The sequence below is a fragment of the Trachemys scripta genome, chromosome 7 (assembly GCF_013100865.1).
Source record: "Trachemys scripta elegans isolate TJP31775 chromosome 7, CAS_Tse_1.0, whole genome shotgun sequence".
NCBI classification, from domain to species: domain Eukaryota; kingdom Metazoa; phylum Chordata; order Testudines; family Emydidae; genus Trachemys; species Trachemys scripta.
In genome coordinates, this window is record NC_048304.1 from 75,084,081 (window position 1) to 75,111,600 (window position 27,520).

At 40.3% G+C, this 27,520-nt stretch overlaps 1 protein-coding gene across 3 annotated transcripts in view; it reads left to right on the forward strand.

Annotated features, from left to right (window-relative positions):
- GRID1 (glutamate ionotropic receptor delta type subunit 1) overlaps positions 1 to 27,520 on the forward strand; it is an 814,231-nt gene that overhangs the window by 757,504 nt on the left and 29,207 nt on the right. For all 3 annotated transcript variants that reach the window (XM_034777148.1, XM_034777150.1, XM_034777149.1), the window contains exon 13: positions 16,934 to 17,129. In XM_034777148.1, coding sequence (XP_034633039.1) covers positions 16,934 to 17,129 — 196 coding nt within the window. The remainder of the gene's footprint in view (positions 1 to 16,933; positions 17,130 to 27,520) is intronic.

The following is a 27,520-nucleotide window of genomic DNA, read 5'->3' on the forward strand; positions in this document are numbered from 1 at the left end:
GAGATTTCCATTACTTGCATCTGAAGAAGTGAGGTTCTTACCCACGAAAGCTTATGCTCCCAATACTTCTGTTAGTCTCAAAGGTGCCACAGGACCCTCTGTTGCTTTTTACAGATTCAGACTAACACGGCTACCCCTCTGATACTTGATTCCCAAGAACATGGCAGCAAGAGGGCTAAGGGCAAAGGCAGCACAGTTTCCTCATAACGTTCCTTCCCCTGACCAGGCAACTCTGACTCTAAATGTCAAAGAACTGTGGCATTAAAACTCAGATTAAACTCAAAATCCCTAAGAGGGACCAAGCTATCAGGGATGTAGGGGATAGATCCTGACAGAGATAGTGCTGCAGCTAAAGATGATATGCTAGTAGATTGACTTAATGAATAGGATGACATTGAAATTGTTGCGGGCAGGCATGGAGGGTGTCAGTGAGTGTGTTGATAATGAGTAGGAGCAGAGGGACATGTTACAGGCTGAAGAGGAGGAGCTGCAAAATATTATTGTTTTGAAGGAACAGGCCCATAGAGCCAATGAGGCTTATTCATTTGGAGCTATGCAGCTGCCAAATGGGGTAATTCAATAAGAGAGCCTATCTTTCAGCTATGCTGACTTCCTATCCTCCTCTTCTGAACATATGCCTTTGGGCAGCTGTCAAGGAATGCTGACTACCCTATTGCCCAAGGTCCATTCAAGATGCTTCTCTGCCCACAGCTCTTCATCCTCTCCCCTAAGGAGAGAGCTACAGGAAGTTGGGGAAGGAGACTTGAAGAGGGGAGCACTCAGCAGCAAAAAGGGCAAGGAGAGAAGAGAAGGAGTTGCTGTCCATAGGGAGAGGATGGTTGTGGGGGGAGAGTTCCTGAAGATTCACTGGTCTAATCAGACAGCAAAATGTCAACATTTCAAATGTAAGAGTTGAGGTTCTGATATCACTGAGGTCCCTTGGTTCAGAAAGAGGTGGCTTCTCTGTCCTCTCCTTTCCTGCTTTAGTACCTCCAAATGCCTCTGGTGCCATTATTGGAGTGTCCACTTCTCCCAAGAGATTAGGCTTCTCTCCCAGCCTATGTCTCAGGGTCGGGGAGAGGGGAGAAGAACCACTTGGGGGCCTGGTACCTCCATAGAGGCCAAATGGGAAGGGGAAGCCAGCTGCTATCTTCCTCTCACCCCAATCTAGCCGGTCCTGCCAACTTTGAGTCCCTTCTGCAAGGATTGTCCCCACCACTCTCCCACACTTTGGGGCATTTGCAGATCTTTTAACTATGTCAGGAAGCTTGCTCACTCTGAGTAGCTCACCAACTCCTGGAGACCTGTTTTAGGAAGCCTCTGCTCTGTATTTTGTGTTGAAGAATTTAAATACAAATATTTAGAAGAATTCCTCCTGTTCAGCTGAAAGGAAACATTTTCCCTCATTGTTCCATTACAGCACAGAGAAAATTAAATCATGTTGCAAAAAGATCATAAACTGGCAGAATTCACAAATATTTATTCAGAGGTTTTTGGAATTATAGTAAATCTCTGTGTTCCATTCGGATATTTGCAATGCTACAGAGTGCATCACTTCTTACAAGCTCCAATGCGTATGGCTTCTCCTGTAAAAACTCCCATGAGGCTTTGTCTGCCAGGATTTCTGGGAGTCATTTAGATCATTTTTTGTAGTCCCTCCCCCCGATTATAACCAGTAACATAAATTTTATGTAAAATATGGATCAGTGTAGCTACTAGAGAAGGATTTGTTGCTGCCAACTGAACATTCTGCATGTGATTTCAATGGGGCCACTTAAATTCTCGAAGTTAAATATATGCTTACGTTCTTTGCTGGATCAGGACCCTGTTGCTCAGCACTTTGGAAGATCAAGCCCCGAATCAAGGATAATTAAATATAACTTTGATTTACAATAAAACAGAACAGTGCAGAATTCTATAATGTCACTGCAGAGGGACTGGCAATCTAATGATGGATGATTTAAGAGGTCATCTATCTGATCCTTAATCCTAAATTAAATTAGAGCTAGGCACAAACTAAAGTTATTGATCTGAACCTCCCAGAATTTGGGGATGTTTGTATTTAGATCAGGACTATCTCAGTGAAATATGCTCTCTATTAAAACAAGTGCTTTTTCAACCAAGCTTCAAAGAGTTTTGGCATTATTGCGTCGAAGTAGACATTGAAATTAAAATATGTTATATTACATCACACAACCTGTTCTCATGGATATTAGTAATATCCCTATACAGTACATAGTGAATTTCTGGGCAATCTGATATTAAGATTTTTCTTCTTGGGGATTAACTTTTAAAATGTATGGGTGGCAAAGTGATTATTATAGGTCATCCTTAACAATGGAACATTTTTCTTATAACATTGTCCAGTTAGTTCATTGTGCTTACATAATATGTTTTCAACACCTCAAACTTAGTATGTTTTAATGCTGGTTTTAAAAGGTTTACAATACTCGCTGTTACCTAATCTGTGTTGTTAACTTGTGGGCTTGGGGGACTACCTGGTTCATAAGTGGGGTTAGTGTCCTTTGGCTCCAATTAAGAAAGGCACCTGAGCATGTGCCTAATTTAAGTATGGGAGCAGAGGAGAACAACACTGGCAATCTCCAAAAGTAATGGACCCAGCTCTTCTCTGCCAATCTTCACCAGGCAGTAAGGACATGGATTCAAGTCACAGGCTGTGGTCCAGAGCACACATTAAACCTCCAGTTCCCAAGTGATCAAGATTGGCTTGACCTCAGACAGAGAAGAGCCTTCATTTGTCCCCTGAAGCCATCATTCTGTCTCTGTCCATTTGAATTTAACAGTCCATTTTAATTTAACTGTTTTATACATTTTGAAACATGAACGGTCTTATATAGTTGAAGTTGGATTCAGAATTCCCTTCTAACCCTCCTCTGCTTACTGCTGATCACTTTCTCAAAGAATTTCTTTAGGGATCAGATTAATCATGCTTGGTTTCAATCCATAGTTGTTGTTTTGTTTTTGGCGGGGGGGAGGGGGGAGCTTGTTTTCAGAAGGAAGGCAAAATCAATTCAGCTATTTGTTTGATTTTTTTACTTACAATTCCTCCATTTTCCTTTTTCTGGTGTAAAAATACATGTTTGCCCCCTACATTCTGATCAAAAATTTAGCACTCACATAATTCAAAAACAGCTGTAGCTAGAAGCCTCAAATTGATCTAATTTCATAGGTGTCAGAGAGCTCCAGCATTTGAACCAAGTTTGAAGAAAAGCTTCTAAGAAGGTTAAAAGTTAGGAATGTTTTAAATTGTGAATTTGGAATATGTAGTATACATTTTCAGTTCTTTTTCTGAGCCTCTATTTAAGAAGAATGGCTTAGAACATTGCATGCACTCAGCAGCACTTCATCTTAGTGGCGCCCTTCAGCTAAAAGCTTAGCTGCACCATTGAACTAAAAGCTTAGTGTGGTGCCCTGAGCTAAAAGCTTCCCTTATTGGCTTCTTTGGGGTAAAAGCATAGCTTAGCAATGTCCTTGCTCAAACTGGATAAGTAGTAAATGTATTTAACGATCTCTAGAAAATCTCAAAGTATGCAGATATTGTATAGCATAAGTTAACAACATGTGTGAATTCCACTTAAGAGAGCAGACCTCTAACTTGTATTATTTGGCAACTAATATTTAGTGATATATGAACAGAGACCATATTTTAAGGTACATTCACAAGGTGGTAGAATTAAGGCTGGGTAGTGCACATATATATTTTTTTAAATCTGACTCTTGATTTCTCAACTTTAACTTATTAATACTATTTGAGGGCATTGTATATGCTGATGCACACACAGAGGAACTAAAAATGTGTGTATTTCAGCATTTCCAAACAATACTGTAAATTCAGTAACTGCTGTAGTAAAATTCTCCATAAAAGCATTGTACTGTAAAAATCCTCAGTTCTACAGTACAGAGCATTTGCAGAAGTGAATGCTAATAACAGTGCAGTTCTAAATTAAGGATCTGTCAGCATTTCCATTATTGTCTGTGGTTATCCCGTGAGGTGCAGTCGAGATAAAATGCCATATTGATTGCTGTGACATGACTTCCGATTACTTTTGATATGACATCACACTGATAACTATCTAACTTGTTTACAGTAATGGAATTTACACACTAGCATCCAGACATGGAGCTTTCTCCAAGCCTTCTAAAAAGTGAACTACAAAGGAAAAAAAACAAAAACAAAGAAGAAATATTTTTGCCTTTTACGCTAACTTTCCTTTGTGCAAAAGCCATATCCATGTTAAAGAAACAAAACAAAACTGGTTGTTTTTCACATGAGAAATATTAGGTTCTCATTTCTCTCTTGTTGGAAGACCTCACCCAGATCTTTGGAGGACCTGCATAGTGATGTTACATGAAGCTGTAGCTCGAGTTTTAGTTCTCCCTCCCTGAAGCTGAGGCCCAGTCTATAGTTTCTGTTTGTGTTGCTGATCGCTAATTAACTATAGTTATCTAGGTCCAGGTCTGTGCTAGTGTTTCAGCAGCTTAAACCACCAAATGAGTGCTTTTGGCAGTAAAGCTTATACACCTCTACCCCAATATAACGCGACCCGATATAACACAAATTTGGATATAACGCGGTAAAGCAGTGCTCTGGCGGGGTGGGGCCATGCACTTCGGTGGATCAAAGCAAGTTCGGTATAACGCAGTTTCACCTATAATGCGGTAAAAAATTTTGGCTCCCAAGGACAGTGTTATATCAGGGTAGAGGTGTACCAGTTCCCTGCGAGAAATAAGCGACATGGGTAAAACCATGTACTTGCTTGTTTAATATAAGCTGAATAAATGTTACGAAGGTATGCCGGTATACAAACGTCATAAAAAAACCCACAACACTAACTACATTGTTCTACTGGCAAAAGTTTTTAGTGTAGACCTGGCATAAAACAATTATAAATGCTAGTATAGAAACTTCAGAAATGTTCATTCTAGGACACAAATATTTGTTCCTGGTCATGATACACTTTTCTTTTTTTTTAAATTCTGTTAATTACTAACACAACTGTATCTTTCTGTATCTTTAAATTGATGTCAAACAATTGCAACACCATTGTAATGTACATTACATGACAAAATTATATCCTAACTAGTGGGTGAGAGTATATGCTAAATATGTTTTTAGCCAATAATAGAGTTCTAAAACATACCAGCTCTAAAGGGGAGGGATAGCTCAGTGGTTTGAGCATTGGCCTGCTAACCCCAGGGTTGTGAGTTCAATCCTTGAAGGGGCCATTTAGGGATCTGGGGCAAAGATCTGTTTGGGTTGGTCCTGCTTTGAGCAGGGGGTTGACTAGATGACCTCCTGAGGTCCCTTCCAATCCTGATATTCTATGATACTATGAAATGATTGAGACACATTTTTGTTTTGATTAACAAAAAAGACGTCTACTTAAAACAATTGGTTACAGCATACTTGCCTAATATCTACATAATGGATATGTTTATCTACAAATTAAAAATTCTGGTCTTATAATTGTAAATAAAGTACGTTGTCTCTTGCTGCTTGACTGACTTTAATTTTAATCACACTTAACAGGCAGTCCCTTAATGGATTATGAGATCCAGTAACTTTGACAATACAGTTAATGGGGCCATCCTGCTTTTCTGTAGATTTTTGTTGCAAATATTTTCCAGTATTAAGTGCATGGGACCTTTCTCATTGGAGTGGTGAGATATAATGTGGACAACTAAGGAAGCTGAGTTCAACTAATGGCTATTTGCAAAAGGAAACACAATCTGAGTGGTGACAGCAGCTGGCATTAAAGAATGAAACAAGCCTGAGATCTGATCAGAATCTAAAATTTGATTAGAGCAACATGATTTTCACTAGGAGTGGAAAATTTATTGCCTGGTATTTGAGCAAACAGGGATTATTTTTTAAAGTTTAAAATAAAAGGCTATGAGAAAGTACTGGGAAAGCTGCACTGTGCTGGCTATTAATTCATCATACAAAGCATAGGGTGATAACAGCTTACGTTTGCATCATCCAAGTCTTAACAATCTGTAGGCCTCTTTCTTCTGCTGCAAAGAGAATATTCAGCATCACTTCAGGTTACAGAGTACACATTTCATGCAAGGGACTCTTTACTTTATATAGCAATAAATATTTGTTTGGTAAATACCATGGCCTACATGCAGGGCATCTATAGGAAGTCTTCACCAGAATGTTCATTTTGGAGGTAATTCTTACCTAATTATGCCATTTGGGAAACGGGTAGAGTTATTATCTCACCCTCCCGTCTCCTTGCAGGTTATGCCACAGGACCTGCTCACAAACTTGGTAGATGCTGAGGGATTGGTAGAAAGCCAGGGTTATCTATATTGTCTGAGTCCTTCAGTACTCTACTGGCTCTCTGGCAACGTGGTTCCAATGAAACTGCTACCAAGGACTTGCCTTGGCCATGACTGTTCTCAGGGTCCATTAAGTGGAGCACGGCAGAAAAGACAGCCAGCCTAGTCTGTATTGTTGCTTCCAGAGAATCTCTGTGGGCCAAAAGGGAAAATATGTGTGTCCCTATGGCACTACCTGTGATCTATTTCTCCCTCACAGCATGCTTGGTTCCTCTGCTACTCCTTTCAGATCGATTCCAGACCCACAGAATCACCTCCCTAGGAGGTGGAGAACACTGCCATAGAAGTGACTGCCACCTTTACCCCCATTTTGAATAAAGGAGCAGAGATCCATTCTCTGATGGAATATTCCATGTATGGAGCTGTAGGAGTAGTGGGAAATGTTCCAAACTCATTTTACTACATTGTAATGACACTACGGGCTGGGGAGGATGATGTGATTTGTAAAACCTATTAATTCTATCAATAAAATTATGAAAAGATTTTTTTTCAGCTGGTTGAATTGCATTGGGATCCCTATTATGCTACATATGTTTTGGTACAAAGCTCCTTACATGTTTTGCTTAGATCTGGATGAATACTGTGAGCTTGCCTTTGACTTCAATGGACCATGATTTCACCTTGTATATTTTGCACTAATGCACTGACACTAGAGACTATTTGTTATTAGAGGCTGCTTCCCAACCCTTCCTCTCCTTTCCTGTAGTGCTAAATATGTGCTTCAAAGGCAAATCTTATGGTCCACAACTAACCTCTTGATTTTAAAGTAGCCATCCATTTTCTACTTATAAATAAAGCAAATGGTTTAATTATAATGATATTTACAGACTACATCAAGAAAACACACAAGTATGCAGCACTATTAGAAAACATCAGGAAAGGCTAGGAATATTCACACAACTTTGTTTGAACTAAGACTTCTTCAGAAAACTTGTAGGAGAAAGGAAGGAAGGAAACCATGGGTATATTTACACTGCACTATAAGACCAGGGATTGCACTCTGGCTCAAGCCTAACTTCTCTTCCATTTACACACAAATCACACTGACCAAGGGCTCAGTCCCATGACCCCATGGGGATGGAGGGCCTGAGCCAGAGTCAAGCTATGTTCTGGCTTCAAGCCCTATCACTTGGCTGTGTAGACACAGCCCCACTGGAGTTGTTCTCTTGGAGTCAGCCACAATTCCACAGGCCGACTTTCTTTGTCCTCTGGACAGTCAAGTTTGGTGGATTGTCAAGTGTTCTCACACTGAATCATGAACAAAGAGCTAGATCGGCCACATTTTGGGAGGGCCCTAGGAAGTCTGGTATATGGGTGGTTGGACTTGAGCCCCCATAATGCAAGGTAGATACTGGAGCCCCTGGTGGCAACCCAGGGTTCAAAAATTCCTAACCTGGGGTTATAAATGAGTGTCAATGCTCAAGTCCTAGGTTAACAAACACAGGATCTGCTAATTCGAGTTTTACTAACCCTGGGTTTACACTCCCATGTAGACATACCCTAAATCTGTCCCAATCTCCCTTATTTCACACTCAACCACCATAGTGCAGAAACTGTAATGCTATTCTCAATGATGTTAGATTCTATTTCTGGAATATTGGTTGTCTATATTTTGAAAGAGTAGTTCCTTCACAAATACTAGCTTGTCTGTGTCATGGATGGTTCTCTCACTCATACCATCCAAGAGAAGATGACCTTATCCATAACATGAATCTCCCCCACTAATACCACCAACATCATGTATTCATTTAAGCCACACTGATTCAGCAAAGCACACAAACTTAAGTACATCATTAGTCCTATTAAAATTAGTGCACTGGTATGTTCAGAAAATTGAAGGACAAATGCTGAAAAAAATGTACTATGCATGTACAAATGTTGATTTTCAGTGGATTATAGGTTGGACAGATTTGGACATTTTCATGGGGGGAAAAAAAGGCACTTTCTGAGTTTAAGACTGTAAAATGCTAAATATTAAGATCCTATTCCAAACAACAGAGGCAGTGGAGTTATTAAAAATGGCCAGATAAATGTTGTAACATTGGTAAAACTATCAATTTTTCATTAACCTTGTTCCTAAGTTTGGCCTAACTCTTGTCTGATCAAACATTCAAACAATATTCCTGAACAGTGGAAGTATGCCAAAGTTATAAGCAACTGAAAGGAAGGATCTGTAATGGAAAATGTTAGGCAATATTAACTAAACTTGTCAAAGCTGTTCTGTATGAATATAATATATTCATAAAATTCATCACTATAATGCAACCAAGTCCATATGGTTGAGCTGACAAAAGCCCTAACAGGACCAGCAGTAATGTGTAATAGTTTAGAATAGTATTTGAAGAATAACTTATCCAACTGAAATTACAGAGGCAATTTAGGCAGGCCAGAATATACAGTTTAGAGTTATAATTATGCCAGAAGACTAGACTAATATTCTTACTCTTTTTGTGTACATTAGTCTCTTTACTCACCAGCAGCTGTTAGGGTGTTAATATTATATCTTGCCTAAATACAGAGCAACTGAAATAAAACCAGGTTTGGGGTTCTTGTGTAACTCCAAACTCATCCCAGGTCCACACATGCTGTTCACAACTTATCATACTTAAAGCTACTTAACAGCTTAAATTGATACAAGTCCCTAAAGCAATTTATGAGCTTAAACCACTTAAAATGCTTGAAGGAGCTTAAGAGCTTGAAGACTTTATAGGGGTAGATGATGGATGCCTTGTAGGGAGGGACCTGTTTGAAGGAAATCCAAGTAGACTGGAGTGTGGGTATGTGTGTGTCCAGGGTGGAGTAGGGCTATTTGTAGAAATCAAACTTCAAGGAGTGGAAGTGATTGGTGTTTAAACACTGCTGTGATGAAGAAAATATAAGAACCTAGACAGAACTACTGGCGTACATCATAAGCTGATGGAAACTGGGATAGCTCTGAAGACATCTGGCTCATAGAGTGCGGCTGGTAATATGAAGCTGCTCTTCGTAAGAAAGAGTTGCAGATCTGAAATAAAGAATAGTGAATAATGTTTAAAAAATAAACTGGATTAAAATTCAAATAGTGGAACTGCTCTCATGTCCTGTGAAGACATTTCCTCCTTGTCTGACCACTAGAAACACACTGAATAAATACTAATAGAGAGGAGGAAATTACCATTTAAAATATACTGGATGAAAGCAGTGGATTGGCACTCTGTGACAGGTATTTATTCATTTTCTAGTGGCTGGCCATGCAATAATTTAGAGCAGTTCCATATTAGGCTCAACTATGTAATTCATTCTGATGCTCCCATTTATCAAAGATTTATTTATTTTTATACTACAATGAGAAAAATAAAAAGTGTGCAAAAGCTTATACCCCACCTCCACTTTCATTAAAAGAAAATTATGACAAAGTAACAACCCTTAGACCTCTTGTAGCAAAAGAGCATCTTGCTGCAATTAAATATAATTAATGAACAATAATTAGAAAGATCTCTTCACTGAATTTATTATTGTATGTTTTCTTTCATCTATAACCCATGAAAACGAGCACTGACCATACACTAATGCTGTATGTGGACTCTGGAGGAGACAGCTTTGCAGGTAGTGGCCTTGTACAACATATTTCCTACATGGCTAGCTATACAATATAGCATTATGTGTATATGATCTTATCATTGTTAGAATTATGTACTATTTCAACTACTGTATATAGCATCCTAGGTATGAATAGTGGATCCCTCTCAATATGACAGATAGGAAGGTGGCAGTAGAGCATTTCCTATCGGGGGTCTTCAGCAATGGATCTAGCTTCAGCTGTTGGTTTGCAATTGCATGGAATTGTTGATCTTTAAGGCACACTGCAAGGCCTAGCTTTTTGCTTAAGAGATTGGAGGCTGGTGGGAGTGATTGTTTGCGGGGGAGCAGGGGTGGAGATTTGATGGGGAAAGGCCCACTTATTGGGTTATGTTGAGGAGAGACTTTTGCTGGAGGTTTGCTGTTTATTTTAGTGTCACAGTTTTAAAAAATGTCGAAGACATCCAGAGTAGCAGATGGGTGCCTTGTTGTGTGTTGTTAAAAAAGGTATAAATAGTGCTGTGACACAGAGGCCCATTTGGGGTTCATTAGTCTGTGTCAACTATGCCGATGCTCGTCAGGCCTTACATACTCACTACACCTCATACACTTGGTGCCATTATATTTCCTGAAAAAGTGTCAAATCATTTTAAATCTAATACATGGGTCATTAAGGTCACTTGTAAAATGTTTTTAACAACTGTGTAGGTGAAATTATTGATACGCTCTAATATTATGTTCTGGAGACTGTCAACAGACAAAGGTGACAAAACAGGTTTCTTCCATATAAAGGGAACAAAATTATGGTGGCAGATGCCTTGTCCAGGAAAGAGGGATCTGACCTGCTGTCACTGGGTCAGCCAGTGGCTAACCCTCCTGCAGTTTTGTAAATGGGAAGGTGTGACCCTAAGAGCATCCCAGTGCTGGAGGGCAAGGGGCTCATTGGTATCAGGGCATGAGTTTCAGCTGGCCTGACCAATTCTGTGTATCACTGCTCGCTATGGTTATAATCTCTAGCTAAAACAGGTCATGTAATATGTTATTGGAAAACTGATTCTTGTGTGATGTATGCATGTAGTACGTATTATATATGTTAGAATGATGACTAAAATGTATTTTAGCGCAGAGATTTGGGAAACAGATCTTCCCTAGACAAAGGAATATGTATTTGCTTCTCTGACCAGCCTGGACATAGACTCATAGACTTTAAGGTCAGAAGGGACCATTATGATCATCTAGTCTGACCTCCCGCATGATGCAGGCCACAAAAGCTGACCCACCCCCTTTCCCTTAACTCAGCTGTTGAAGTCCCCAAATCCTGTGATTTCAGGACTTCAAGTCGCAGAGAATCCTCCAGCTAGTGACCCCTGCCCCATGCTGCGGAGGAAGGCAAAAAACCTCCAGGGCCTCTGCCAATCTACCCTGGAGGAAAATTCCTTCCCGACCCCAAATATGGCGATCAGTAGAACCTCGAGCATGCAGGCAAGATTCTCTAGCCAGACCCTCAGACATCAGACAGAGACAGTGAAGGTCCATTTAATATTAGGTAAATCAAGCTAACAATTGAAGGAGGAGATAGCATGGCATCTAAACTTGGCAGAAGACAGAAGCTTGGGCTAGATTTTACTTTTCAAATAATACATTCCAAAAGTTTACTGGTCTATAAAGACAGAGGAGCTGAACCTCAAGTGATAAGCAATTAACTCTACTGATTTCTACAATATTACTGTATTATAAAAGTTTATTGAGTGAGGTCTTTTATGAAAACCTATAACACTGGTAATTAATAGCATTGTGAAATATATGTATTAACACTATATGAGGAATTATGAATACTCACTGATATTATGCTTTCCAGTCTGAGAGACCAAACAAAGGGTTAAACAGGCTTTCCCCCATCAGGAGGAAAGGCAGCTATCTACCTGTCTCCAAAGAAGTTAAGCAAGATGACCAAAAAATGGGAAGCAGCATTTACATAGACAGCAGCAGAGGGATGGGAAGCCCACAGGAAGGGATACAGCATGAGGTCATCCTGCCTCTTGAAACAAGGTCATTGAACTTTGGAAGACACAAGCAAAGACAGAAGCTGTCTTTGGCATCTATCACTAGACAGACACAAGAGATTAAAGCTCTTGCAAGCTGAGAAAGATGGGTCCTTCAAACAAGGAAGGGTTGAAGTCTCTGGAAACTGAATGTAGATGAGAAACCTGCTTAGGCAAAGATCTTTCACCTAGGAAGACAAGGGAAGCCAGCATCTGGTTCTTCTGTGGAAGGTCCTGACTGAGGGAAAGTCAGCCATGGCTGGGAATAATGATTGGTGAGAGAAGCCATCTTGACCAAATCTGTACCTTGCTAAGCTGAGATTTAGACTTTTAGAAGCATTTTTTTCACTTTTGTTTTTAACATCTTTGCTTCTGTTTATTTTACTTGGTATCACTCAGCCTATGTCCTGTTGTTAATACATTTGTTTTGTTTTTACTATAAACCAACTTAGTGCTGTGTTTTCAGGGAAGGGTTTACTTACCATAATTAAGTTAATAAGCTGTAATGTGATGGGTTGGATCACAGAAACCACCTGGGAGCTGTCACCTGATGTGCCAAAACTACCTCTGCTCCTGTTTTCCTGCTAGCTCAGGACTCCAGCACCGTGTCTTGCTGAGCCAGACATTCCCGTCTGCTCCAACAAAGACGCAGGGTCTGAATTACTTGCCCTAAAGCTGCAGGTTTACCTGAAAACAGCTCACAGAAGTGTGCTTGTCTTTAGCACTCTGATGCACAACTCCCAATGGGGTCTAAACCTGAATAAATCCGTTTTACCCTGTATAAAGCTTATGCAGGGTAAACTCATAAATTGTTTGCCCTCTATAACACTGATAGAGAGATATGCAAGTTGTTTGTTCCCCCAGGTATTAATACATACTCTGAGTTAATTAATAAGTAAAAAGTGATTTTATTAAATACAGAAAGTAGGATTTAAGTGGTTCCAAGTAGTAACAGACTGAACAAAGTAAGTCACCAAGCAAAATAAAATAAAATGCGCAAATCTGTGTCTAATCAACACTGAATACAGATAAGATCCTCACCAGTTCCAGAATGCTTCCTTTTACAGGCTAATCTCCTTTTAGCCTGGGTCCAGCAATCACTCACACCCCTTTGTTCCAGTTTCTTCCAATTATCCTGGGGGGTGGGGAGGCTCTCTCTTTAACCAGCTGAAGACAAAATGGAGGGATCTCCCATGGGTTTAAATAGACTTTCTCTTGTGGGTGGAAACCCCCCTCCTCACGCCTATGCAAAGTCCAGCTACAAGATGGAGTTCTGGAGTCACCTGGGCAAGTCACATGTCCATGCATGACTCACAGTCTTTACAGGCAGAAGCTATTATCCACATGGTATCTTGTATGTCTCCAGGAAGACTTTTTATGTGGATTGGAGCATTCCAAGATGCATTGTTCCCCAAATGCTTCCTGACTGGGTACTTAACCTTGCAAATTCCTTCCTAAAGAAGCTGACCAAATGCCTCACAAAGCTTACTTAGAAATCAAGCAAGTATACATAACTTGGAACACACAAATGATGCTTGCATACAACTAGGATGAACATAACCAGTAGATCATAACCCTTACATAGATATGTTACATGGCATATGTAGCAAAACCCTATTCCAGTTATATCATACACACATTTAGAAGACCCCCCCATAAAGCCTTATGGGGTGCACTGTCACAATGTGCTTTTGTCTCTTTAAAGGAGGAATGAACCCTATTATTTCTCTATCCTGGTGAGGCTGGAAAATTCCAGGCACATGGTTTTGGGGAAATTTTGGACAGGGAGTGTGTTGGAGTCACCTTGCTTGTTGTAGCCAAGGCTGTGGAAGCCAGAGCAGGGCTGTAGACAGGCTGCTGGGGTCAGAGTTGCTGAACCAGGACAGTCTAGCACACAGATACTCCAGGTGAGACCTGTGTTCTTGTAGGCTGGCTGGGAGCATCCTAGGCTGGGAGCTCCAGCAGCAAAGTGATTGCAGGGCAAGTGGTGACACAACCTCTTACTGGTCTGGATTGCACCTCTGAGCCTCATGAAATTGGTGTAATCTAAAAAGGATTTACACACAGCTTGTTAATTTAACTAAGGTTTACAGTTTAAGTATTGGTGAAATAGGTTTAAGTGATTCACAAGTGAAAGGGCACAGTCAAAGAAAGGCTACAGCTTGATTGTGTTCTGTTTATTTTAGAAATAGAAGAAAGGAAAGGAAAGATGAGTAATAAGCAGAAAAGGCAGGTGGAGCAAAGGAGCAGGTGCTAAGCTCACCAAGAAGTTAGAAAAGCTGGGTGCATAGTGAGATCTGTCAGCAGCGAATCAGAAGAAATTGGAGCTAGAGGCCAAACCAGGTGGCAAGAAGAAGAGTCCCTTTTTCTCCTACAGAGCATGCAGGAGACCAAGCAGATGGTTCCCCATATGATCCAGAAGCAGCAGCAACAATGGCCTCCAGAGCTGTGGAGGCTACAGTGGAAAAAGCTGCTAGTGGAGGAGAGGTGGGCAGAGCTGGAGGCCAGGTGTTAGTGAGGAGGCAGAGCTGAAGTAGTGGAAGTTTGCTGACCAGGCGAAACACAGGCAGCTCAGATAGAAGAGGAGGGACAAGTCACACCCATGGAACCCAGGAGGAATGACACAAGGGTTTGCCTGATCAGGGGCTGGCAGACAACCAGATGTGGGTATGATGGACCCCATCATGCTGTCTGTAGCCAGAGGTACTATGGACACTAAGTTTATTTTGGGATTCTGACAGAAGGAAAGTCATCCTTGGCTGAGAAGAAGGTGGATTGGTGAGAGAAACCCCCTTGAGCAAAACCTGTACCTTGCTAGATTAAGATTTAGACTTTTAAAAATGTGTTTTCACTTTTATTTGCTTGTAACCATCTCTGCTTCTGTTTCTTTTACTTGGCATCACTCAACCTCTGTCCTATTGTTAATAAATATATTTTATGTTTACTATAAAACAACGCAGAACTGTGTTTGAGGGGAAGAGTGTATCTACCCCAGTTAATATGCTATGATGTCCTTTGGTCTCTTTAAAGGAAAAAAAAAACAAACCTTATTATTTCTCTGTGCTATCCAGGAAAGGGCTGGACATTGCAGAGCACATGGTTTTGGGAAAACTCTGCACTAGGATCATGTTGGGGTCACCTTGCTGGTTGTAGCCAAGACTGGTGGAAGCCAGAGTGGGGCTGTAAACAGGCTGCTGGTACAGGGCTATCTAGCACACAGACGCTCAATGTGTGACCCATATGTTTGTAGGCTGGCTGTGAGCATCCCAGGCTAAGACCTCCAGCAGCAAAGCACTATAAGTAGGGCTTTGTGTTTGTCATGGAGGTCATGGAAGTCATGGATTCAGTGACTTTCCGCGACCTCTGTGACTTCTGCAGGAGCCAGTGTGGCTGACTCCAGGACTGCCTAAGCAGCTGCTGCTGGAGCAGCTCTGTATCTAGCCGCTGGGGCACCAGCCGCTGCTGGAGCGGCTCTGGGGCCAGCCGGACCAGCTGCTTTTCGGGTGGCCCCGGGCTCCCCCCATCAGCAGCTCCCCAGGTTATCCCCCCAGCAGCGGCTCCCCGGCTCTCCCCCCACCCCAGCAGCAATCCCTCCAGACACCCACCTCAGAAGTGCCCCCTGTGTGCCTCCCCCCTCACAGCAGTGACCCCCTTAAGATTCAGTCAGGGGTGTTTATAGTATAATTTATGGACAAGTCATGACCAGGAATTTTTGTTTATTGCCCATGACCTGTCGGTGACTTTTACAAAAATACCTGTGACTAAATCGTAGCCTTAACTATAAGGCACCCTGGGTTGCAGGACAAGTGGTGACACAACCCCTTACTGGTCTGGATTGCACTCTGAACCTTGTGACAAGTGCTTATAAAGCACAGGTAGAATGGTCCCTGCTCTAATGTAAACTGAGTGGGTAGTATGGATATTTTACATATAGTGGGCCTAATTCTCACTGACCTGAATGTTGCTTTACACCTGTCTGGCAGTGAAAAGGGACCTTAAAAGGATATAAATTATATTCTGCATGGCTGGAAAGTGAGTGACCCAGAGTGGATTAAGAGGTTATGTTTAAGGGTATGTGCCTGCCAGCCTAGGTAGAGAGATGTATGCTAGCTCCGCTTGAGCTAGCATGCTAAAAATTATAATGTGGCTATTGCAGCACAGGCTGTGGCATGGGCTCGCCACCTCAGCTCGGACCCAGGGGGTTGGGCAGACTAGTGCTTGAGAGGCTAACCTGTACCACAATGTCCAGACCACTATTTTTAGCAAGCTTGCTCGAATGGAGATAGTGTTTATCTGCCTACCTAAGCTGGGAGGCACACTTCGGTGTGCCAGCTGCAGAGTAGACATACCCTTTAAGGACCCTTTGCACTGTCAGAGTGATATAAAGCAACTTTAGCATAAATAAGAATTAGGCCCAGTGTGTGGGTATATGAAAATTGTTTATTTTATTGGGGGCTGCTGAGATTTGGAATGTAATGCCCTATAGACGTTTAAAGTTAGTGTATTGATTTTTGGCCCAATTTTACACTGCTGGAATCCAGAGTAACTCCACTAATTTCAGTGGAAGTACTCCCTATTTACACAGATTTAAATGAGAGCTGATTTTGACCTGTATCTTTAAACATTGTTTTCCACATGCTTTAATAAAACTTGATTGCTCTGTGCTCTTGCACAAGCATAGCAACATGATCTCAATATGTTGATGGGCATCAGAATGAATGTTATCGCTTCCAAATAAATCTCTTCACTAAAAGAACTCAGGTAAAATGAAACCTCGTATGATTTCAGTGCAGCTGAATTACACTTTGGGTTCCTTTTATGAAAAAAGAGAGACATGCAAATGAGACTGATTGATGGTAGGTGTTTTGTTTCTCTCTAAAGACAGCCATAAAGAGAGATCATTTAACTAATAAAATCTCTCTATTGTACCAGTTAACACTAATATTTCAACATCTCTTGAATTTCAGAACATTTCAAGATCTGTCCAAACAAATGGATATGTCTTACGGTACTGTCAGGGATTCAGCAGTCTATGAATACTTCAAAGCAAAAGGGACAAACCCTTTGGAGCAGGATAACACATTTGCTGAACTTTGGAGGACAATCAGTAAAAATAATGGGGCAGATAACTGTGTATCGAACCCTTCTGAAGGCATCAGGAAGGTAAGAATGGATTAATAGTGCAATTTTACTTTAAATTTGTATTGTGTTTGTGTAGCTTGCATGGAGTTAATGAATGAAAATAATTGTCATGTGATAAAGGCAGGATTTAAAATAAAAAATACTCCAGTAAGAGGTTTCTTTTAAGTAAAAGTCGCAAATTGATTTGAGGACAAAACTGTTGATAGCATTATGCTTCTACTAAGGGAATATACTTTCCCCAGCAAAATCATTTCAACCTTTGGCCAGTTCTCACATGGAACTCAGATCTCCATTTCTGAAAGGCTATTGTTCTAGTACATTACAACTGCTAATTCTTTTGCACCTTTCCCATTCCTCTTTCTAAGACTGAAGGTTAAATTTTCATTTGTAGCTAAGTCCCATTTTTATGGCTTAAGTCTCATTGACATTTAATAAGATTTAGGTTTCTAGGTACCTAAATCACTTTTGAAAGAGTTACCTTGGGTGGTCTTATATTTTCCCTGGGTGCTGAAACTTGTCGTTTACCCATGATTATTGTTGTCAGTGGACTAAATTCAGTCCTATTCACTTCAGCAAAATTATGTCCACTTACATTAGGGCAGAAACATGAACTAAGTTTTTGGTCATTTTTGTTTATACAATGGTACTCCACTTGTTCAAAAATTCATCTACCCACTCACATATTACCCATCCATGCAGTTATTCAGTGCCACTTTAATCTGCTCACTAATATATCCACTCACCTATTCTCTCTCTCACACACACACACACACACACACACACACACACACACACACACACACACACTTATTTTTAAGTTAAATTAACTGTGCATGGAGGATTCAAGCAGCTGACATAGAGTGGCTCAGTAGAGGAGCCATGATCTTTGTTCAGGGTCCTAAAGCCTGTGATAGTTTCTTTTAATTGTGACTTTCTAATTGAAATATGTTGTCTCATTAGTACATAGAAATTATGGCATTTGACCGCGAGCAATGACACAGGAATCAGACACTCAACTTTCAGCCACCCAGTTGCTTAGAAGTGCCTTAGAAGTGTACATTCATGCATACACACATTTCTTGTGCTACTTCCCATGCTGTAGCTCTGCATGGCCAGAAAGTGAATGACAAATGTGAATCAGAAGTAAATTACAGCAGACAGGATGCACAGGAAGTCAATAAAAGTTAAAACTTTCTTTAGAGGAATATCATAGACTCCTTTTTATCAGTCTTTTTATTTTTTAAAATAAAATATTATAAATGTAGAATCATTGGTCAGTTTCTTTTGGTGTAAACTGAAAACCGGTATCTCTGGGCCCACAACTGTGTTACAAGTTCTTTATGCTTTTGAAAAGCTGAGACTAATATGTAGACTTTTCTATATTATTTTACTTTTCCAAATGTTTTATGTTTATTTTTCTAGAAGCTCAAAGAGAAAAATTAAAATCTTCAGCTTTTTAAAATGTCACAGGCTGAGTTGATGGGAAAGAATGGACTCCAGGCAAGGGATATTCCGTTGTTAGGGAAAAATAAGTGTGGATGCACAAGCAGAAATACTCTATTCCTAATCAAATTGATTAACAAGTATTTATGTCTTGAACAGATTTTGGTGGCAAAAGGAGCAGCCACCAAATAAAATATCACAGGTGTAATTCCACTCTCAGAACTCCAGCATTTGCAGTTCTGTTTGAACAGCTGCATCCATCATGCAGAGGTTTCTCTTTCCACTGGTTCACCCAAGACCACTGTTCCCAAAGCTGTCTCTAAGCTCTACCTCCAAATACTTTTGTTATTAAAGCTGTCACTCTGAAACCGCTACTGTCAAATAGCAAAGGAGACACCAGTTTCACCTTTTACATATGAAGCTATTTGGGTAACCCTTTAAATACATATAAAAGTAGAATTTATATGTACATTGCAACAAATTCCCTGTAAAATGTGTGGAATTTTAAAATAAATTTGTTTGCACCAGTTTGTTTGTTTACTTGCTGCAAATATAAGTGCAATCTAGTTTTTGGCACAAATGTGGATTTCATGTTTGCATGTACAAGAATTTGTACAAACCAAATTCTAGTTTCATAAACACTAACATTTTGGCTAGAAGTACTTGCATGCTGTCCAAGCACAGAACATAAACAATATCATGTGATTTGTACTACTCCTCACATCTAACCAACCCAGCTCATATAGTGACTTTTACATGCCCATTGAGAACTAGTCAGGATCAGTTAGTCCAGAGAATTAAAAAAAAAAATCTACAGATTCTTTCAGATGACAAATCAGTTCTAAGAAATGGTGCTGAGCTCTCAGAGAGATCCTGGGAGAATAAAGTGAGGCTACACCTGTCAGATAACATGTTCTTTGAAAATGATTCTCTGAGCTCTGCCACTAATGATATTGAGCAGGATTCTGTTGCAGTTGGGAGCTATTGACCCTGCTCTGCCTGCGAAAGACTGAGTGAGTGCGCAGTGTGTGCCTAAGACAGCATGAGGCAGAAGAAGAATAAATCCTGACTGAAGCCTGATCCAAAGCCCATTGAAGTCAATGCAAAGCCTCTCACTGACTACTATGACCCTTCGATCAGGCTTGTTTTCTCTCTCTCTCTCTCTCGTAGGAATATTATTATCCTAGTAATGGTTTCTCTGGGTCAAGTCCTCTTGCTATAAACTTCAGCTATTTTTTTTGTGTGTGGCTTCCCCACAGTTTGTGGGTTTTGCCTCAACCTGTAACCACTGTAAAATATAAGGCTGACTTTGCCAAATGCCCTGCCCTTGGCCCAGTCACCATTTCGCCTTCTTTTATATGTACTGTCCCTCATTATATGCATGTAACAAAGTGTGCTCGTGTATGATTTTATAACTGCTTAGGATCTGTATGGAAATGAGATATCTATTTTATGATGCTTTCTCAGCATGAAAAAATAGTAAAAATAAATATGCGAAATATAGATAAGCACTCTGCCACATGCATTGATGTTTAAAAAAAATTTAAATCATTTACCATAGAAAAATGCAGGATGTATTTAAATTTATTTTCCCTATATCACTCGTATTATGTCATAATATATTCAACAACAGCAAGGCTGTAAATATCCATATTTTATAAACCTATTACGGGCTTCCATTTATTATAGTTAGATTTACTTAAGCCTCAGGTTTTAGCTTTAGATTGGCAAACTGTTTAGAATACCAATTAGAGTAACTTTGGGATTCAGTGTAGGAAGTGGCTCAAATTTATATGATAATAACTGTGTCAAATTAACTCTGATTTTAATGTTCTGGTGTGATATATATAAAACTTGATCGACTCCATCAAATAACATTGACTATAATCCAGTTTCTCTGCAGTCCCATAGCTGACCTGTGCTTCCATTTGATTAAACATTTACTAAATCAGGCTTGATATTTAATAAAATTGTCAAATAAAATACGGTGTTTCTAGTTTAAATGTCTCTCTTCACAGCTCATTGAGCTCCTTGAACAAACAGACAAGTTGCTCATGTCAAATACCACGTCTAGAAATTGTATTTTTTTTTTTAAAAGAGAATCAGTGTTAGCCAATGAAACTGGACTTTTAATCAGTATACATTTCCTAGAACACAAAAGTGAAATGTAAATGTAGTCTTAAAACTCTAATTTTTTGCATTGTAAAATCTAAATTTCTCCATAGCGCACAACCACAAATATTTCTAGTGCATCTTTCAGAGCAAGGACTTTTGTCAGCACAATGGAAAAATATGACTTCTCCCTGAAACCCAAATTTCTGTGACTCTTCTCAGTTTCCCCATATCTTTCAGTTCTATTGGATTATAAAATGGACATTAGTTACCAGTGAATTTCTAAGAAAAGCAATGCCAACTGCAGTGAGAAGCAATGTGAGAGAGTCTGGGTTTTTTTATAGATAAGTGTTAGACATGTCAATTTTGCCCTATTCGACTCACCTCAATTAATCTAGCTGAGAATTTCCTATCTGCTTCTGCAGTTTGAACTCTTTAAGCAGCTCAAAACAAAAAGATAAAGTTAAAGAGGGTTCTGAAAGCTTTCATGCATTTCTGTTGCCATGGAAAATGCATCTTTTCATAAAAGATATAGTCTGTACATCCATAGTGACCATCTACCATTGTCTCAAGGCACAGTTTCTAAAAACATTGATGGCAACCACACAAAGGGTATCTAAGCACTGCAAAACACTCAATGACACAAATGTATTTCAGATTTGCACTCAGAGAGTCAAGTGATGTTTCGTTTAACTCCAAAGATGTGTGAGGAGAGTTGATTTGGACTGTAAGTTTGGTCTTATGGGTTCAAAAGTCTCTCATGGTAACAATGGTCCATATAATACAGTATTGAAAATGGGAATACTGGTACAGATTCCACATAATAATACTAATTCAGCATTAGTGTTATGTGGGGAAAATTTCCTTCTCACTCCAGTTATTGATCAGTGTACACTAAGAAGCATGAAGTTTGGTAGCTCCTGTAATTTTATCCTAGGTAATGCAACTGAAAACACTATTCTTAATCATATACACTTTTAATCCCTTTGTGGAGCTCAGTAAGCTATTTGCCCACATGATATCCTGTGGAATATCCTGGAGAATCATGGAATATTTAGACATTTTGCATTGTTGCCTTTTTTATTTTAAGCATCTGTTCATTATAGGAGTAGGATAAATAGGATGACCTGATAAGTTCCTTCTATACTGTTCATTATTTTAGATGTAGACATAATAAACCCTCTTACTCAGGGGTGGACAAACTTTTTGGCCTGAGGGCTGCATTGGGTTTCGTAAATTGTATGGAGGGCCGGTTAGGGGCAGGGGTAGTGGCCAGGCCCCCACCTCCTATCTGCCCCCGATCCCAGACTCCTGCCCCATCCAACCTCCCTGTTCCCTGTTGGCCCCTCTGGGACCCCTGCCCCATCGACACACACCCACTCCCTGTCCCCTGACTGCTCCCAGATCCCCGCCACCCCATCCAACCCCTACTCTCATTCCTGAGCACCCCATCCAACTACCCCTTCTCCATGTCCCCTGACTGCCCCTGGAACCCCAGCCCCTGCCCCCCCAGGACCCTTTCCCCCATTCAACCCCCTGTTTTTCCCCCAACCACCATCCACACCCCCACCCCCTGACCACCACCCCAAACTCCCCTGCCCTCTATCCAACCCCCCCTGCTCCTTGACCCTTTACTGCACTGCCTGGAGCACTGGTGGCTGGCAGCGCTGCTGCCGCGCCGCCTGGCTGGAGCCGGGCCACGCTGCTGCCGCCACCACACAGCACGGAGACCAAGTCAGGCTGGACTCTGCAGCTGCGCTGCCCCAGGAGCTCACAGCCCAGAGCATTGCGCCGGTGGCGGAGCGAGCGAGCTGAGGCTGCAGGCAAAGGAGAACAGCAGGGCAGGGGCCTGGGGCTAGCCTCCTGGGCCAGGAGCTCGGGGGCTGGGCAGGACAGTCCCGCAGGCCGTCGTTTGCCTACCCCTGCTCTTTCTCTTTTCCTTTCCAAACTAAATAGCAATAATCTTTTAAAGCTCTCCCTGTTGGAACCCTTCCTTCTCCTGATGCTAATAATTCTCATTGCCATTCTTTGAATCTTTTCTATTTCTGCTATGTTTTATTGGCAATGAGGTGATCTAAACTGAATACAGTATCTAAGGCAAGGATGTATAATATAATACTATACATATAATTTATAATTATAATATTTTTCTATATTCTCTCTCCCATTTTTACAGCCTCCTAATATCTTGTTAATTTTTAAAATCACCACTGAATATTGAACTAGGCTTTTATTTTTTTTCTGAGCAGTCCACATATCAATGTTTTTCCTGAGATATTGCAACACTTCACTCAAAATTTTGGTGCATAGGAATAGTTTAGATTATTTTTTCCAATGTACATGGCCTTTGTTCATATATACCATTATGCTGTCCAGTTAACATATGCATTTTCATAGGTCCTCTGGAATTCCTGGCAGCCCTCCTGTTCTCTTGACCAATCTACATTCTCTGTCATCAATAATGATGCCACCTCACAATTCACACCTTCAGATAAAGCAATATCTGTCCTCAAACTGATCTCTGGGGCACTTTACTATTAGCCTCTGTGTATGCTAAATATCAACCATTTATCTCTACTCTTTGCTTCCTGTCTCTGAAACCTTTTATAATCCATGGTAGCGCTTTACCTCTCAATCCCAGAAATTACAAAATTGCTTCAATAGTCTCTTGCACATGCCTTTTGAAAGCCTAAATATCCACTGGCTCTTTATCCATTATTTTGTTAACTCTTTCAAATAGTTACATGTTAAATAAGCTAGTTGTTTCCTTATACAACTCATGATTGTTTGCTATTCTTTGATACCAAGCTGGGTGCTCTATAGTTCTATCCTTATCGATTTTCTGATCTATTTTCTGGTACCAGAATAAAGCGAACTCCTCTACATTTCTTTGGTACACTATAGAGATGGGTGCAATGTTGGTGACCTTTCTGTCTGCCAGTACATTAGTTGTGCGAAGAAGTGGTATGTCTTGTAATGATGAATGCCGTATTGTTTGTAATTCAAGATGCTTCATGTGTCAGTTCCATCAGAAGTTTCAGATGAATTCTAGCCACACCTGGGTATTTATTTGAAAGTTAAGTTGTTTCATCATTTCTTGTTTCAATCTGTTCTCTAAAAAAGCCTCACTTCACTACTAATAAACAAGGGCCCTGTGACAGGTCTTTTTCCAGTCTTCTTCTATAGTGAGGAATAATGGAAAGCAATTACTTAGTCCTTCTCTGCACTCTCCTTATCCTCTTTGATTTTCCCTTTTATATCCTGGGAGTCTGATAAGCCCATTTGATGAATGCAAAGAAGAAATTTTGTTTATATAACTTTGGGTTTTTTTCCCTTCAAATTTCCTCTTTACCCTCTTAGTCTGCACCATACCTCTTTCCTTGCTAGCCAGGGCAGTTGTCCCATTCTATTAGCATCTGCTGGATTTCCATTAGAAAGCCTGTTTTATGGATAGAGGGGAAAAAACACCACCATCACCGCTACCACCATAGTTTAACCAAGCTATTAGTTTAGCTCCAGCTAGTTTTGCTGCATGCACCCTGGGACTCCAATCAGGGGCATAATATACGTGATTCGGTCAAATTCAAATCCCAATCCCCAATGTATACATTTTAGGGTATTTCTTACTCCACTTCACACTTCCTGCTCCTCCAAAGAACCCTAGCCCCTTTCTTACCTCGTGTGTCTGCCCCCTTCCTTCCACCATCTATACACACATATATCTTTCCACTGACAGCTGCCCCTAGCACTTCCAGATTTCATGTTGGGTCCCAAATACCATGAAAAAAGCCTTAATTGTGGCACTTTGATCCCTCCATTTCTGCTGCTCGCTTGGACCTGAAAATGTCAAGAAGTTCAAAATGCAATGAAAACGAAAGTTAACAAGACTTATTCAAAGAGTAACAAAAGGTTCAGTTAGGGTTTGGGGTGATGATTCATGTCAGTTCTTATTTTCTCCAGCTCATTTCACACATTCCTAATGAAAAGCATGTGAAAGGTAACTATATTGAATATATTTTTAAGTTTTTTCCAGTGCGACAGCCCCTCTTTAAATTGCACAAATGATACTGCCTCCCTGTCATATTGGATGTTAACATGGATTTGAAGTGTGCTGAATTTAGACTGCAGCCAAATATTTGGTCACACAGGAAGCTTTTTATGTAATATAAATACTAAGAGAAAAGGAATCTCCATTCTTTAAAGAAGCAAATATTATGAAAGTAGAAGAAATGGCAGAAGAGAAAATCATCCCCGTGGAAAAAGAGATCTTTGGGACCTCTCTCTTTGGCAATCAGAGAAAGAAAACAATCTTACCTCCTCCAGGATTTCTGGAGGTTGAGAAGTGTGCATAATTAAGGGTTTAAAATGCAGACTTCTGTTTATGCTAAAATCCTCAGGATATCAGAGAAATAATGCTATACAGTTCCGATGGCACTGGGCAGAATTGGTTATGTCACAAAAATATATAATTGATACAAAAAGGCCTGGTGGACTTTATTTACTGTTTCATAGTCTCAAATCATAACTCGGGATAGCAATATCATAAACAGCAGAGAGAGACTGACCTTGTCAAAAGGCTTCCCACCAATTGTAACTCAGTAATGGGAAGCTTCTCTGGGCAAAATAGAGATCCAGGGCAGCTTGCATAATAGAGGCCATAGCTGCATGATTCTCCGGGCATTGCCTTGTAATGGAAATGGAATGCCTGTGGAAGTTAATGTTTCCCCAAGCAGCCCTGGGACAAATAAGAGTATGCTAGTATAGATATTGGCTCTGTTCCTCTTCTGAAGACTGGAAGCTCAAGACAGCTGTCTGCAGATCAGCTCTGAAGCAACAAATACATACAGATGTGAAAACTAGAAGAAAACAAGACTGACATATCTTGTGTCTCAGAGTCCATCTTTTATGAGTCCCATCTCTCCATTAGCACTAAGCCTGTTTTTTGCCTTATTGCTCTACACACTTTGACTAAATTCTGTGTCGGGGGATACCAGATTATTTCATAGCAGTTCCTTCTGGCCTCTTGTGTAATTGCACATATATGCAGCAGAATTGCATCTTTATATTGCAAAGCAGGTGCATTATTTATTATGGATTTTTGGCTTAAAATACACAAATAGGCTGTTATGTAGAACAGTGGATGTGGTTATAAAAGATGCATATTGCCCTGAACCAGAAATCCTGTCAGATCTATCATAGATATGGAAGTATGGTCCTATAATGGACACTTCCAATTCCAATGGTGAAATTGGAACAGTCAGGAAAGATACAAGCATATTCACAGGTAGGACAGAGACCGATATGAACAGGTTTGTAACTAACACCAATGGCTGGGCGTAGAGGATTATTCAATACACTCATAGATGGCTGTATGTGTTTTCAGAAACAGATTTTTGTGTTTCCAGCCATATGGGATATCTCATGGGATAACTTCGTCCTTGATTCCTTCCCCATTCACATCAAACTCTCTCTGCCCACTTGGAATGTAGGCAATTGTGCATGAAATGTCAGACATACTAATATTTTGGGGGGTTGCTTTGGTGTGGTGTCATACCTCAAAGATGCCGTTTTAGGAACTGGTGTTTTCTGGACTGTTTTAAATAACAATAATAATAATAATTAATAATAAGATGTGTCACTCTCTGGCTTATTTCACGATGCCGGCACAGGATCATATAGCGTTCATGTCCTTCCTATCTGAATAGCCCATGCTGTATTTGGGACTATAAAAATACTTAACTAATACAGCAACAGTCATCCTAGCCTCTCAAAGAATGTTACATGAATGAATTATTTTAGCCTATTGAGCATATTCATTTGTTATTTTGCTGCCTTATTGTAGTTGTTTAGTGTGATGGGATATACTGTTTGTCTGGGGCTGATTTTCTGGCCTGAGATAATGTGCTAAAAGGTAGGGGTATATGGGCAGATGAGAGGTAGTGGGAGTTTCCTTTCTGGTTGCTTGGGTTCTTTTCACTGGAGGGCCACTCACCAACATTTGGTTTCTTGTCCTGTTTGAATAGCCATCAAGGAGTTATAATAATAAATGGCGATATCCTATCTCCTAGAGCTAGAAGGGACCCTGAAAGGTCATCAAGTCCAGCCCCCTGCCTTCACTAGCAGGACCAAGTACTGATTTTGTCTCAGATCCCTAAGTGGCCCCTTCAAGGATTGAACCCACAACCCTGGGTTTAGAGCAGGCCAATGCTCAAACCACTGAGCTATCCCTTTCATTCAACATACTGTGATCATTGAGAGTCAAGCATGCTAAAGTGAAATGGGTTTAATTTCCTAGCCCAGTCTCAAGTAGGCAGCAGCTGATATAAAACAACTGAGAGAATCTTGTCTTCTAGGTCAATTCAAGACTGAACTTACATGGAGATAGAAAAGAACCACTGGGAACCGCTTATGGTCAGAAATGAGGCCATTAGTTGAGGGTGCTTGAGGATCTAATCTTGTAAACAAATATATGTAGAATGTCAGCTTCCTGCCTTGCCAACTCTTTTTACTTGATGAGAAAAGACAAATCACCCTAACTTAAAAAAATTAAGTCTTGGAAGCCTGCATCTATGATTACTCATTTATTTGCATTAGATTCTCCAGCCCATCTGTTCCACTGTGCTTTGTATGTTCACTAGAGACTTAAAAAACATATTACTTAAATACATTAGGAAATCAATTATTACTTTAACCAAGCAAAGTGGTGAATTTTTTTTATTAAAATCCCCATCCACAGACATTTCTTACATCTTATGTTAAGTAAAGTGATTTACATTCATCATGCGCACTGCACTCAGGCATTGGTTTGAATCCAATTAAGGCTGACATTTGAGGACAGCTGTATAGGTGTGTACTAA